The sequence below is a fragment of the Clupea harengus genome, chromosome 8 (assembly GCF_900700415.2).
Source record: "Clupea harengus chromosome 8, Ch_v2.0.2, whole genome shotgun sequence".
Lineage (NCBI taxonomy): Eukaryota > Metazoa > Chordata > Actinopteri > Clupeiformes > Clupeidae > Clupea > Clupea harengus.
Genome location: NC_045159.1, coordinates 25,377,605 through 25,392,604, shown reverse-complemented (window position 1 = coordinate 25,392,604; position 15,000 = coordinate 25,377,605). Strand labels below are relative to the sequence as shown.

General features: G+C 44.9%; 2 protein-coding genes across 3 annotated transcripts in view; both read left to right on the top strand.

Moving 5' to 3' along the window:
• Positions 1–5,345, top strand: part of zmp:0000001168 (signal-induced proliferation-associated 1-like protein 1) — a 44,338-nt gene extending 38,993 nt beyond the window's left edge. Inside the window, exon 17 of one of the 2 annotated variants that reach the window (XR_004164170.2) lies at positions 1,752–1,843. Coding sequence is in view for 1 of the 2 variants with exons in the window: in XM_031572475.2 (XP_031428335.1) it covers positions 1,752–1,895 (144 nt within the window). In the remaining variant the exon portion in view is untranslated. Of the gene's footprint in view, positions 1–1,751 lie in introns of both variants that reach the window. The other variant, XM_031572475.2, reaches the window with a different exon arrangement.
• Positions 5,346–6,611: 1,266 nt separating this feature from the next.
• Positions 6,612–15,000, top strand: part of LOC105906600 (sodium/potassium/calcium exchanger 3-like) — a 22,110-nt gene continuing 13,721 nt past the window's right edge. The window contains exons 1-3 of the mRNA XM_042708568.1: positions 6,612–8,338; positions 8,562–8,768; positions 11,503–11,604. Coding sequence (XP_042564502.1) covers positions 8,660–8,768; positions 11,503–11,604 — 211 coding nt within the window. The 5' untranslated portion in view covers positions 6,612–8,338; positions 8,562–8,659. The remainder of the gene's footprint in view (positions 8,339–8,561; positions 8,769–11,502; positions 11,605–15,000) is intronic.

The following is a 15,000-nucleotide window of genomic DNA, read 5'->3' as shown; positions in this document are numbered from 1 at the left end:
ACTTGGTCCCTCAAACAACAGCTCTGGAATTACCCAAGAAACCTGCGAACCTAACCTAACCTAACAGCTCTAAGTGCCTCTAACACGTCCTAACCCACTTTCCGCTCTGCAACCACTTCCCCCTATACGATGACTCACCATTAACATTGTATTATCATCAATCTAGAGACACGCAATCGAGGCAGCATTAGGACATGTATGTGTATAGACTCGCTCAATCAGAGGAAGCTATATGTGACACAGTCTGTTTCAAGGTCATGTCCACTGACTAGTCTTCACCTGGGAGAGTGACCATGGGTGCCCATGCAGGGTTCCCCAGCCCCCCGGGACCAAGAGACTGCATTAGAGTACGTCTAGAGTTCAAGGAACCTGCTCAAGGGGTTTAGCTCAAAGAATTCTCTGAATCAAATCCAACATCTAGCAAAGATGTCCGCAGTTTCTTTTCCTGATTGTTTTGAAATGTATCACATGGCAGGGGGCACTTTGTCATACATTTCTCATGCCATCTGTCAAAAGTGCCAGGCTAGATTATTTTGCCCAGATTGGTGATAATACCCATCTCACCTCATCTAGTCTGCCATTCAGCCTCGTCTAATCAGAGCCATAACCTCCCTCACATATCAGAGCTACAGCAGGTTGGATTTGCTTGTGTATGGGTAAGAAAGTAACAGAAGGTCTCTGTTATAAATTACCCCGAAATTATGGCATAGAAAGTCATTTTTTGTGTAGTAAATCTAAATGTAAAATAAGTGATAAAAAAACAGTGATTTGGATCCATAGATTTGACCTCTTTAGCTACTGATTGTTCCTATAGCTCTGGTTTGTCTGTCACTTCCCATCCCTGTGTGTCCTTCACTCACTCCACTTCCTGTCCACTTTCCTGTCTGTAATACCCACATCCTGGGTCCTGATCATGCCCCCTTCTCCTCTCCCCACGCTTAGATCCAACAGGAACTATAGTGACCTAGCTTGAACTTGTCCAGTCCCTTCTTCCTTCCTGTGATCACAAAGGAAAAGGAGAGGACTTAAATAAGAATAGGCTATTTTGTTAAGAGAGAAAGAGAGAGAGAGAGAGAGAGGGGGGGGGGGGGGGGGGGGGGCAGGCTCAAGAAAGGTTTACTGTGGAATACCAAGGAGCAAGTTAGCGTTAAAAATGCAAGATGAGGGCAATTTTGCCTCTCTGTGTATTTCCCTGTTCTTATGAATCCCTGCAGTGCGTCAAGGCCAGAGTGCTTAACTAGAAAGAACACATTGCAGGGCCTGTTCACTGGAGATAGTTACCTATTCCAGCCAAACTGTGTTTTTCACATATTTACAGGATAGTCATTTGGATTTGGTGACCATGGTAAATCTTTCTTGTTGTCGAACTCTATATACCTGCCACCTGTCTAACTACCATCTACCATTATCAGCTTTGAAAATAACCTCGATAGAACTGTATGTGGAGGGGGTTGGTGGTAATGTACGGGGGTGTTGAATGAGTGTGTGTGTATTTGTGTGTGTGTGTGTGTGTGTGTGTGTGTGTGTGTGTAGGTGCAACACTAGCAGTATAAGATGTCTACCCCTGTGCCACCTCTCCTTTCTCCCTCCATATCTCTCTCTCTCTCCATCTCACCACACCCATCCTCTCTTTAGTCCCTGTCCTCCCCTCCATCCCCCAAACCTCCATCCCCCCCCCCCCACCCCTTCCCCTCTCTGCCCGTGCGGGAGCTCTTATGGTGGGCTGTTCTTGTGTGCCGCTCCCCTGGCAGGAGAAGGAGGACAAGGCAGTGCTGCAGGCAGAGGTGCAGAGTCTGAGGCAGAACAACCAGCGGCTGCAGGAGGAGTCCCAGAGCACCGTGGCGCGCCTCATCAAAGTCACCGAGCTCTTGTGCAATGTCAACAAGCCCTGCTAGCCCGGCTGCTAGCCTCGCCACGGCCCCTCCCTGCCCAGCAGCCTGCTTCCCAGGACCTACTTCCTTAGGCCCGCACACACAAGTGCAAGAGTCGCACGCAAAAAAAAATAATAATAATAATAAAAATGCTAGACTTGCTAACCCCAGCAATCCATCAAACCAACCAAACAACCAAACTCTCCACATAGCTAGCAGGCAGAGGTGGCGGTTGACTCTGCAGTGAGTCACGCCCTGACCTTAACCAGATCCAGACCAGATTAGTGCCAGAATCACCAGCTCTCTGGGATCCACAGCGTTGGAATACAGTATGCTGTCCGACTTTCAGACGGTTCAGAAATGCCTGCAGCGTCTCACTCCCCTTACTAGGCGCCCTCCACCCTCTCTCTCTCTCTCTCTCGCTCTCTCTCTCTAACTCATCAACACAAAAGGCATGTATATATACTCACATTTGTAGGGCCGCTTTAGAATGCAGACAACAGGCTCTCGCTAGATAATCAGTCTCCGTTAAAGTATGACCACACATATTTACACATATATAAATGCTAAAAGAGAATACAATATGGAGACAGTTTTATTCCAACCATTTCAAGAACATATACTTTTGCTAATTGATTGGACAGGAACAGGTTAATGGAGTCATATACACAGGTGTTGACGTATGGTCGTTGTCTGCTGTGATCTTAGTACTTCTCTGTCCATATCACCGACCAGCTGGGCAGAATAGCATTTGCTCCTTGGGAACACATTGCCAGCAAAACCGAACAAATCGGAAAATCGGACCTGACAGCAATTGGCGAACAGGTCTTTTGTACAGTATTGGTGTGCCTGTTTATCCACTCAAAAGTGGAGCTAAAGCTGAACGAGTGTACTGTGGGCTGTCTGAGCCCCTCCAGATGCCTGGCCTTCCCTCTACCTGTCCAATCCCCACTAGGACCGGTCATGTCCTTTCTCTCTGTGCACGGCAGCCGAAATATGCAACTACTCGCCTAGAGAAGCTCTGCCCTAACTGGAGGTGTCTGATGTCCTCTACTCACATTTACACACACACACACACACACACACACACACACACACACACACACACACACACACACACACACACACACACACACACACACACACACACACACACACACACAGAGGAGCATAGCCTGTGCTGATGAGGTCTAGCCGGAGGGACGGTGGCTCCCGCTCTCTTGTGTGGATGTGGTGTTGCCCTGGAGAGACTTCCTTCTGCCCTGGGAACTTTAGCAATGTACTGACTCTACCAGACCTTGTACCAACTACCAAATCCTCTTTCTGGCCTCTGATGCAGACCGCACCATGTGTCCCTGTGTGTGTGTTGGGGGGGGGGGGGGGGGGCATTTCAAAAGGGATTGATTGACTCATGGGGAGTACTGGCACACTTTGGTTGGGGTGTAAAGGGGAACCCTGCCTGCATTACTGGAGATGGGAGTACAGGGGACTGGATGTGGGGTTCAATGTGAAATCTTTTTGGGCAGCCCTTGCTGTTGGGCCTGCCAAGCTTGCCCCCTGCTGGACACAAGAGGAATCGCCAAACACAGCCATTTTGCTGCAGGACCACAACAAAAAGAAATGTACTGTAAAGGGAAATGACTTGAAATGTGTGGTATTTCTTCAAATTAACAATTTAACTGAGCCATTTTTTATTGTTATAAGTGTTAATACGTTTTGCGCGCTTCATTAAAGGGACACTTCCGCGTAGAAGGAACTCAGAACATTATTTTATGCCATAGAAGCATTGCGCTTGAAAAGAAGACGAATGAACTGGAGTTTTTCCATGCTGGTCTGCTGGTTGGTCTGCGTTTGTTGTTGCTCAAACTGGCATTGCCTTCATTCGGTTAGGACACAGTACATGTGTGGCTTTACCCATTTTTTAAATTTTTTTTATTTGTTTCGCCTTGTTGACCAATCAGTGGACTCTCACCCCTTACCTCACCTTCAGGCTCAGTGTGAGGGGTGTGGGTATTTGGGGGGTGGCTAGGTGTCAGATGGTGGAGCCGATGGCATACTCACCCCCCTGGTTCATTTGCTCGCATCCCCAGACATCCTGCCTGCAGATGCCTGGGTATTTCACCCCTACTCACACAAAGGACTCAACCTGGCTGAGACAAAACACACACACACACACACACACACACACACACATATACACAGATCTACACCATCACAATCCATCATACAGCTACTCACAATCTCTCTCAAAGAGATTCCAAGCAAATGCTGAATAATAATGGAATGTCAGCATACCTGTATGTTGTAAATAAGTATTTTATTTCCTCTTGTAATTTTTAAGTTTATTTTTGAGTCACTGTGATTAACCGGTACCAGCAGAATAAGATAAAATATTAAGATTAAATTATAAATCTATATCTTTATCTCTATGTGAAGACATGTACAGCCGAATGGTTCAGTGTGACTTAGTGCATTCAGTTGCGTACGCCCTCCAAAGCAAGGCATTTTTTTGCAGGCAGACGTAGATGTGCTCAAACTAATTCGATTGAAATTGTTGCAGCAGTGATGCTTTGTGGGATTGAATTAGTGAAATGGCATTGTGCAAGACTTCTGTTCTGTTTGACTTTGTGCTGTATAGTTACATAGATTGTAATAGGTTGTTTTTAAAGCACGAGAATGCACCAAGCAACTTCCAGGTTCCCCTTCTGTATGTGTGTATGTATGTAAAAAATGTAATAACTTATTAATCTCGCAAATGTGGAACTCCTTGTTAGATGTCTTAGTGCTGAAAGCGAGGCTCAGCAAATCAATGTGCTACTAAACTGAAAGTTATGGGAGACATTTGTTTTGTTGTTGTTCCTCCTGGAGATATTATTTAGCAAAAGTCACATACTGTAAGTCAAATATGTCACATGCAAAATACATCAGGAAGTTGTTAAACTATGTTTCAAAATGGTATATTATTTTACTTTAGTAGTGATAATACAAAAGATTATGATCCTTTTGAACTTTCCATTTTAAAGCTACAAAACCCATGTTATTACAAAGATCTTGTATGCCGTGAGGTATGCCTTAATGGAAAAAACTTGGATTCTCCCCAAAAGAGGCTGGGAAGGATTCATCACTTATGGGAAAATGTGAAGGCTTAACTCTTAGATTTTGTGCCTATTTTAATAACGACTTATGGTGTTATCCATGCTTAGTGTTTCATTCAAATCTCAAGGCATTTTGAATTGTGTCCTGATATAAAGTTGCTCTTTCATGAAAATGGTGACGCCAAATGACTCAGTGAAGGAGTTTCCAGAGTCTTCCATTCTGTGTCGGGACTTGTGTTTGGCCCTTCTGGGGATGAAAGACCTGTCAAATTGTTGCTTGGATATTTCAAGATTGTGTTTATCTCATTGTTGATAACCATGCATTTTCTTTTCAATGTGCGGCCAAGGTATTAAAAGCAGTTCCTTGAGTCACAAACAACATCCTGTTTAAGCTATGTTTGACTTTTTGGAGCTTTGTGGACTTTTTTGATCCAGTGTTGTCATGTTATGTTATTACAGATGCTCATCTGATTCAGTGTGATCTTTGCAAAACAACACACATTCGTATTTTGTGCACTTTAAAAGTCCATAGGTGATCGAAATCCCACTCAGTAGGGAAGTGCGAATGCTGTTTAAAAGAAACTTAACAAGCAGAAGTGTCGAAACTCCAGAAGAATCTGCCAGTAGATCTGACCTTCTCACAGAGCGGGTGCAAAGCCTCATCTCAGATCCAGTTTTTAATCCCCATGAATTGACTCTTGACCCCTTATCTCAACTACTAAAAAGTCGTCGGCTGCGTGTCTGGTTTAACGTTTTTTCCTTCTTCACATCATGCAACAGTTTGTGTTGGTTGTTGTTTTTTTCGTTCCTGTCATTCTCCCTCGTCTCTGTTTAAACTGCGTTCAGCGCACATTTTGTTACAGGAACACCTCGCACTCCTCACTGAGTGCAGTACCTCAGCATAACCCAGGGAGGCTTCTCAGTAGTGGCGCTTGCCAGACAATGATAATGATGATGATGATGGTGATGACGAAGGTGGCGATACATCCACAAGGCCCGTGCCCCCCTGAGGGGGAGTAGTGTCGTCGCAGGGGCTGCTGGGATGTGTAGTTGTGTGGCTTTGCGAGGCGGGCAGAGGCGTTGTCAGTCACGCTCACGAGGGAGGAGCTGAGAATGCCTCAGTCACGACGTGTGACACCCATACCACCCAAACACACACACTTACAAACACGCGCGCACGCACACACACACACACACACACACACACACACACACACACACACACACACACACACACACACACACACACACACACACACACACACACACACACACGTACACAGTCAGTCATACACAGCACTGCAAGCTACTCTACTCAGTCGTGAGGTCTGCAGCACAGTGGAGGAGACCAGGTTCACAGGCAGTGGACCTGGCATCAGTATGAAATCTGTCCAATTAGTTCTCTGTATGTCTGCGAAGGATGAGGAAACGGATTGAAGTGTTGTACATGTATTTGACTGGGGGGCTCCTGGCAATAAAAACGATCCTGTATCTGTACAAATATCCGGCCTGTGTTTTTGAACTTTGTCAAATGTGCCTTTGTGTGTTTTGAACAAACAGAGCCCCGTTCATAAATTTAGATCCCATCACAGCTCAGTAATTATACCCCCCCCCCCCCCCCCCCCCCCCTCAATCCTGCACAAACTGCCTCTCCAAATGTGCTGGGGCTAATCAGATATTGATGCTGCACTGAACACTGGGCCTGGACTTCAAAGCTGGGAGCACTCTCTCCTACATCAGACAGAAAGATGAAATCAAACATCACGGCAGCACCAAATCCCATTGATATGATAATGTAGAAAGTGTTTGAATTGTGCAGAATAGCATTTGCTGCACCACTGTCTCCCGAATGAGTTCAAATCGCAGTAGCAGCAGTTGCAGGGAACACCGAGGATGGAGGCCAGCATTTTGGGTTCCTCACGGCACCTGTCAGGCTTTTATAGAGTGGCATCTAGACATGGACACCTCACTCACCTCATAATCAGGCAGCAGTAGCTGTGTATGCAGTGGTCACACCAACGGGCCACACAGCGACCAGTGGTCATTCTTTCCACACTTTTAACTGTAGCATATCCCCATGAGGTTTTAGCGTCTGTACTAAAACACAGCTGTAATTAAAGATTAAAGACCTAATGAATTATATCTCTTATTACGTCTGATTATCTTTTCTTCCCCCCATGTTGTAGCCTAGATTTGACTGCACCAATATCATATTTGACACTGGGAAGCTGGAACACTGGATACATTTGACGTAGGGGAAATTATCGAATGTGGTCTTTACTGGTATTTAGGCACTAACCGAATGATTATTTTGTCCAGGCAGTAATGTTCTGATGGGATGAGCCTGAAGACTTAAACAAGAGTTAATGCCAGGATTTGTGTCAACAACATGCAGTAGACCCTTCTCTTAAGACATGTCGGTGGCATAAATATTGATGTGGTGCATCAAAGGAAAATGTTCACTGTGCGCGTACGTAGCCATCTTTAGTGATTCAACACTCCTGGCAGGTTTATTACGTCTTTTGAAGATTCTCAGGCACATCAAACACGCAGAGAGACACTCACCAGAAGCTGAGACACCTCGCACTGGCCATCAGGTTAAATTCATTTCAGAAGCAGATTATCATTTACTGTAGAAGAACTATCCATTTTACCTTAAAGCAACACAACGTAAACACTTCCCTGGATTACATCTTCTGGAAGGCTTTACTAAACAACCTGGTTCAGCACAGTACTTTATCTTTCGTGCCCTGACACCTGTGGTGCTGCTGTTGACAACAATGCCCCTGGCTTATGTCTTTATTTGGGTCTGGAGTGCTGTGCGCGATCTCTACAGAGGCCAGAGTAAAACGTGCCTCAGACATGGATCAAGAGCTTAACGGGTTTGAGTCACCAATGTTCTGTAAACACAGGCAGGGTGCGTATGCGAAAGAGAGAGAGAGAGAGAGAGAGAAAGAGAGAGATAATTTCTCAGTAGCCTCCAGCATGGGACAGGAATTTTCTGTGATTGATTGAAATTAATTTAATTGTAGGTTATGTCCAATGGCCAGCGAGATTGATTCAATGCATATCAAACACAATTTTAATGGCATGTAATAAATTATCTGAGGTAGATTCACGATGAATACAATGACTGGTAAATAGATTGTATCTTACCAGGTAGTTTAGACCTCGTTTGATATTTTCCTTTACAAATGGCTTTCCTGTCGCCGCCTAGTGGAATCCTAAATTCGCTTGCAAGGGAACCCGACCATTGGCACGACCTAAACGCAGGGGCGGGTAGTGGTGTGTGAGTAGAGTAAGGGGAGAGAGAGAAGGAGGGAGAGAGAGAGAGATAACCGATTCACTACATGGACTCTGACCCGTTGATATGTAAGTAAATCTGCATCTGCAATTCTAGCTTGTTAAACATGCATATTTTATGCTAGGTCCGACTGTTGCTTCATAGAACAACGAACATTGTAATCTGATTGGATTTACTACTCGGAACAATGCGATGTGATAGATTGAAACACTGTGAAACGAATGAAGAGAGGGATGTATGAATAAAAAATACACAGCACAGAAACAGCTAACTGAGAAGTGAAGTTTCCAGGAAGAGCCGTGAGAAAGGCTCCAAAGTGGGAACGGAACTGGCTCTTGCTGTATCAGATAGGCTATGTTCCTACGGGAGTAACTGAAAGCGACGTTGGGATGAAGGCGGCGTTCAGGACCAGAAGACGGCGGCCGTTCCAGCAGTTCTGCTGCTGCGGACTTGCACTGCTCGCTGTCGTCTGGTTCACACAGGTCATGTACCTGACAGGTGAGTCATTTCAAAATAATACCCGTACGCCTACCAGTGTAACTAAACACTGCACAAAACTTCAATGACCATCTAAAAAAAACATGCATTAACAAGACTTTATAATTACCAGTAGCCTACATTTTGTGAAAACTAAATTGTATTTGGTAAAGAAAACAAGTATGATTGACATTCAGGTAATTCAAGCACCCACAGAGACATCTAATGTACAATTTTAAAGGGAGGTTTTTCATTTTGGCGACTAAAATTGGGTTTGGTTTCAGATATGAAGGTATTTTTGGTTCTCCATACCCGCAGCTCTCCATCCTCAGATTCTCACACCTGCGTCATACCATTGAAACACCTTCTGTGTCAGTGCTCCACTTGCAGCCTGAGACTCTCCCTGGACCACAATCATCCACATCCGCAGTCACCCTTCACCTCACGGGCTTATTGTAGGATTGCACTCAGCGATGGACATTCTCATTGAAGGCGCAATGTAAAGTCACACTGGAAACCCATGATTAAAAAGAAAATGGGATGGCACAACCTTGGCTGTTGACGTACAAAGAATGTCAGAAGGTTTATCAATAGATCACGACACTATTGGCATTTCTTGGAAAGTTGGCGAGCAAGAGAGAGAGTGAAAGAGAGAGTACAATTAACTAAGAAAGAGAGAGAGAGAGAAAGAGAGAGAGAGAGAGAGAGATGATTAGCGTTAGGATTAGTGTGTCTCTGGAGTCTTAGTTTGTGTTCTCACAGCTCCTGCTGCTTTCCATTATCGGTTCTCTTTAATTAGGACCTGACAAAGAACCTCAACAATAAATCCTCAGGTGATCAGCTTATCCTTTTGATTTAAGCCAGTAAAGAGAAAAAAGTCAGGAGGTGGCTGGAGGTGGCTGAAGGTGTGTGTGTGTGTGTGTGTGTGTGTGTGTGTGTATGTGTGTGTGTGTGCGCGCGCCTGTGTGAGTGTGTGTGTGTGTGTGTATGTGTGTGTATGTGTGTGTGTGTGCGCGCGCCTGTGTGAGTGTGTGTGTGTGTGTGTATGTGTGTGTGTGTGTGTGTGTGTGTGTGTGTGTGTGTGTGTGTGTGTGTGTGTTTGTGTGTGTGTGAGTGTGGTTGCATGCCTGTGTGAACAGAGAGTAGTGAGTTGACCTTCTCTATATGATTCAGTGTGTGAAAGCTTTGGTCTGGCTGCGGTCCAGTGTGTGTAGTGCTTCATGAAATATTCAAAAAACTTTGTGAGGTTTATGTACACTGAGGTAATACTCACTGCAGTTACTGCAGGGGACTCTGGCAATCGACAGTCTCCTGTCTGCTCTCTCATTGTGCTCTCGAAATTCATCACCTCCATTGTCATCAGGCTCCGCGGGCTCACATTATTGCTCTATCCATTCAAATCAGATAGACGGGACTGAGATCATTAAGCTTCCATTCAAATGTTACAATATCCATCCACTTTCATGGACAGTTCATCAGTGCCACGTTAACACCTTACAGCAGTTAGTGTTCTATTCATATTTTTTTCCCCTTTTGGCACTGACTTAAAGCCGTCCCGCCTGCCTCTCGGATGATTTCACATGACGGAATATCAAGTGCGCAGGCAGATAGATGAGGCCATTGTTGATTCGTGACAATACTCAAAAATGCAGAAGCGAGATTCTCTTCCTCCTCCTCCTTCTTCTTCCTCTTCCTCTTCTTCTTCTTCCTCTTCCTCTTCTTCTTCTTCTTGTTTATCTTCTTTTTCTGGGTTCAAAGCAACTAGTCTGTGCTTCATGTGAAATCTTAAATGCCATGCCATGATCATTACCACAATGTTACACCCGTGTTTGCCATTATGCCTATGTGTTGTGCACCGCCGTCTGCCCAGCCTCTAGCCTCATTAGAATTTCATATCCTTCAGGCTCAGCCTCATCATAGGCAAACATGAAAGCCACCCTTTTTTTTTTTTTTTTTGCCATTCTTGGCCAAGAGAGACACCAGCTTGTGAGTTGAACCGAATTAATTAGGAAAGAAAACAAACAAGTGTCACTGGTTACCTGGACAGGTTTGAGGTTTGGCTGTGAAGTATAGCGTATGGTTTGGGGTGCTGGGTGAGCGTGGCTGATTATTAGGACCGATGGTCCTCCACTCTGCTCTCTGTATGCGGCCAATGTCATCACGGCCCTGAGCTTGTACCTCTGATCTGCATCTGATGACTTTTTTTTTACCTTAGCTGTATGGAATGGAAATAAAGCTTATTGAACCTTGTGACACTGAAGACAAAGCAGCACTGATGTATTTGCTTTGTTTTTACTGTTTTACAATTACATCCACTTTAAACATTAATTAAAACAACACCTTTTTATAGGCAGATACTTTTGGTATCATTTCAATTCTTTTTGATGGTGTATGGTCATGTGAAGGACGATGCACTATGTAGTTCTGTGGTCCAAGACAGAACATCCTGCGAAATGTCAGAAAAGCTTTCACAGTCTGATATTGCGAACTATATTGACAAAAAACACCAATTAGCATGTTCGCAAGATTATTTTCAGTGCCAACTAGGCTGTTAACACTACACTAGGGTGTTTGCAAAGTTTTTGCAAGGTTTTTTGGTAGTTACCAATTCTCCATTATGTGACGTTAAGGTAAATAGTATAAACATCTCATACATACAAATGTATACTCTGTTGACAGTAAGATTCAGCAGGTTATTATTCATTTGCCACCTTTTGATTTTAAGACTGACTGCTTTTTCCCTTTTCAAATACAGAATCAAAATCCTCAAGATCAGAGTCGGATGAGCTGTCCAGCCGAGAGTGGTCGAGCCGAAGAATACTCCAGGAGAACCAGACCATAGAGCAGCCCTCAGGAGGTGAGATCCGACCGACACCCTCTCTCTTCTGCCTGCCTCCCTTTCAGAGGATACGTGAAGCCATGAAGCCAAAACAGCCAGTGCTGCAGATACTGTACTTCACTACCTCCATTAGTGCCGTCCGCTCAGGGAGAGATATTGGCACATGTTGATGCACGGTCATATTTTGTTTGTTCGCCTTATTCAGCAAAACAGAACATGAAGTTGGTTGCAATTACGTAAAGTGATAGATGCCGTGTCTATTTGTGTGTGTGTGTGTGTGTGTGTGTATATGTGTATGTGTATGTGTGTATGTGTATGTGTGTGTGTGTGTGTGTGTGTGTGTGTGTGTGTGTGTGTGTGTGTGTGTGTATGTGTGTGTATGTGTGTGTGTGTGTGTGTGTGTGTGTATGTGAATGTGTATGTGTGTGTGTGTGTGTGTGTGTGTGTGTGTGTGTGTATGTGTGTATGTGTATGTGTGGGTGTGTGTGTGTGTGTGTGTGTGTTTGTGTATGTGTATGTATGTGTGTGTGTGTATGTGTGTGTGTGTGTGTGTGTGTGTGTGTGTGTGTGTGTGTGTGTGTGTATGTGAATGTGTATGTGTGTGTGTGTGTGTGTGTGTGTGTGTGTGTGTGTGTGTGTGTGTGCATATGCGTACGTGCGCGCCTGTGTACGCAACCGTCCTCCTCTCCCTTACAAGTACACAGCAAAGGTCGACTTGGACCAGTGCTTGTGGTTGTTAGGAATCCCTGTTCTGTAAACAGAGCGTCACAAACTTGGCGGCCGGCACTTAGGGAGAGATTCAGAAGAGAGTGCTTTCAGGAGCATGCCAGGCCTGTGCAGTGGAGAAGAACGAGGGAAATAGATAAACAGTATGTAAACACAGAGGTGGCCGGCAGGGTCACTCAAAGACCACTCCACGCGGAGCTTCTCCACGCTGAGATAAGACTCGCGAACATTATCTCGGCTGGAAAGCTCATATATTTCTGTGTTGGCCCCTCTGTGGACTCTGCGCTGAGACGTGGGTATGTAAGAGAATATGTTTCTTTTCATGCGCAGAAGAAGGAGGTCCAGCCTGGGCTTGCCACAAACAGAGGCGTGCAAAGGGATGCTTCTTGACAATATCAGTAGCCACCAGCGGCACAGTTCAATTATGTGAGCTGCCTAGAATGGAACACAAGAGTATCCAGACATGAATTGGAGGGATTATTACACAGTGCTTTCAGTTTCCTGTTATTTTGGAATCTTAAAGGAACGAGAATCCTGTCTTGTTTGCCAAATGAACCACAAAGTGACAAGTGTTCATGTTGGCAAACATTTGTAGTCCTGTTTTGAATGCATGTGTTAATCCACCGTTGGAGATGTACCCAGTACCCGTGATGAGTGCGGCGTTTTTGAGCGGAGCACTTGCAATGCTGCTCTCGTTTGGGAACCTGTTCACCTGCCAGAGCCCGTGTCTGGGCTGTGTAACATTTGTCATCCCGGGAAAACACCTCGCCGTGTGTGCGCGCGCGTGTGTGTGTCTTTCCGGCGGTGGCTTAGATCAAAGGTACACTTCGTCATCCCGTTGAGCTTCCCTGACAGCTAGCTGTGGGCGTCATGAATACAATGAGGGGGAAACTGGCGCTCTACAACCTAACGTGTCACCTCAAGGGAGATGTAGATGGGAGAGCAGAGAGATGTGGATGTACGCATAGGAGGAGTCGAGAGATGACCGCCAGATTTCACATGGCCTGGCCAATCTGTCCCTTGCCCCTTGGCTGGATTGCGGTGGTGGTTTGAGAGGCATACATGGTACAGGTTGGAATCCTACAGTACCAAAAGGTGAAATAAAAATAACAAAAGAGAGAAGGGTTGGCCAATAAAAGGAGAATGATGAGAGACTCAAGTGTGTGATCACATTTGTTATTCCTGTTAAGGTGCTCAAATATCAGCCAGGAGAGGGGGGGCAATCAAATCTAATGACGGAAAGCCATTCTGAGGGCAGCAAGGCAGTCATCAATTCATTGGCAGTTATTAGTCTTGTGGCAGAAGTGCCCTGAGCCACTAGTGTAGTAATCTGTGCCCCCGCTGAGTAAAATTACTCCTGGTGATTATGTAACTACAGTCTAATCGAGCATCTCATTCTGCCCTCCAGGAATCTTAGCTGACTGATTGGAGGATGATCCACCCCCCCCCCCCCCTTCTTTCTCTCTTTCTTTCTCTCTTTCTTTCTCTCTCTCCAGCTCTCTTTGCCCTTGTATTCTCGCTGTCTGCTTTCCTTAAAAAGAGCGAGACGGCAGCCCCCCGTCTTCAGTCGAGTACCCTTTGAGGCCGCTGTTGCTAGGCAACTGAATGCTAAATTTTGAAAGTCTGTATTAGACATGCCACCCTGTATAAAAGAATAGATCAACAATAAAAAAAAAAACCTGTCTATTTTTAGAGGTGTCAATAATGATGGCTCCGATGCCCCCTCTGCCTTTGCTTTGCTTATTTTGGCAGGCAAGCGGGCCATTTCACTGAATTGATGAATTTTCCATTAAGATATTTTGGTATATTAGGCTCAGTGAGAAAGAGAACCTGGCATATACTTCAATAAAATTTCCCTTCAAAATCCCGCTGTTTTGTCAAGGGAATAATTCATCATCATCATTGAAAGTACAGTCCTTCAGCATAAAAGGGGTATGGTGTCATGAAATGTTTGGGAATCAGGCTCTTGAGTTTTTTATATATATATACTGTATATAAATACATATAGTATGTTCACTGGTCTGCGGCTTTTTCTTCATCACTCTCTCTCTCTCTCTCTCTCTCTCTCTCTCTGTCTCTCTCTCTCTCACACACTCTCTTACTCTCTTCATCATCTCTACTCTGCTTCTATCTTTTTTTATCATAACATTGTGCGTAGATCTCTGGTTTCATAGCGTGGGATAGCAAACCTGATTAGGCCATTTTGTTTCTGTGTGTGCCCAACAATCATACGCTCAATACATCTTGTTTGTGAAATCAATCAAGTAATGGGGAGCATTAGCTAATCTCGGCTGCCGTGTCATTTTGCCCACCACCCACTCACACTGAGGTTGTTTCATGATGGATGGCATCATGTGACGGGGGGAATGTGGGCGGAGGTTTATGTTAATTCTGCTCCTTTTCGATTGCCAGGTATTGACCTTAATTGACCTCAATTTTCACTGGCTCGACTAGGCAGCGCAAGAACAAGTGAAAAACAGATTTCCTCTCGCTGTGGGGGTTTGCAGGCAGTTCCTGGTCTCATCAGCTGCAGGTTGGTTGGTTGGCTCCGAGCTCTGTGCTGAACAACGGTGCTCTCCTCACGAAAACCATTCTCCTAGAGGACAGAAAGACAAAAATAAATCTTTCTGTATATCACACAATCTCAAAATGGTGAAAAAAAATAGAAGCCTGTTGTTGACATATATA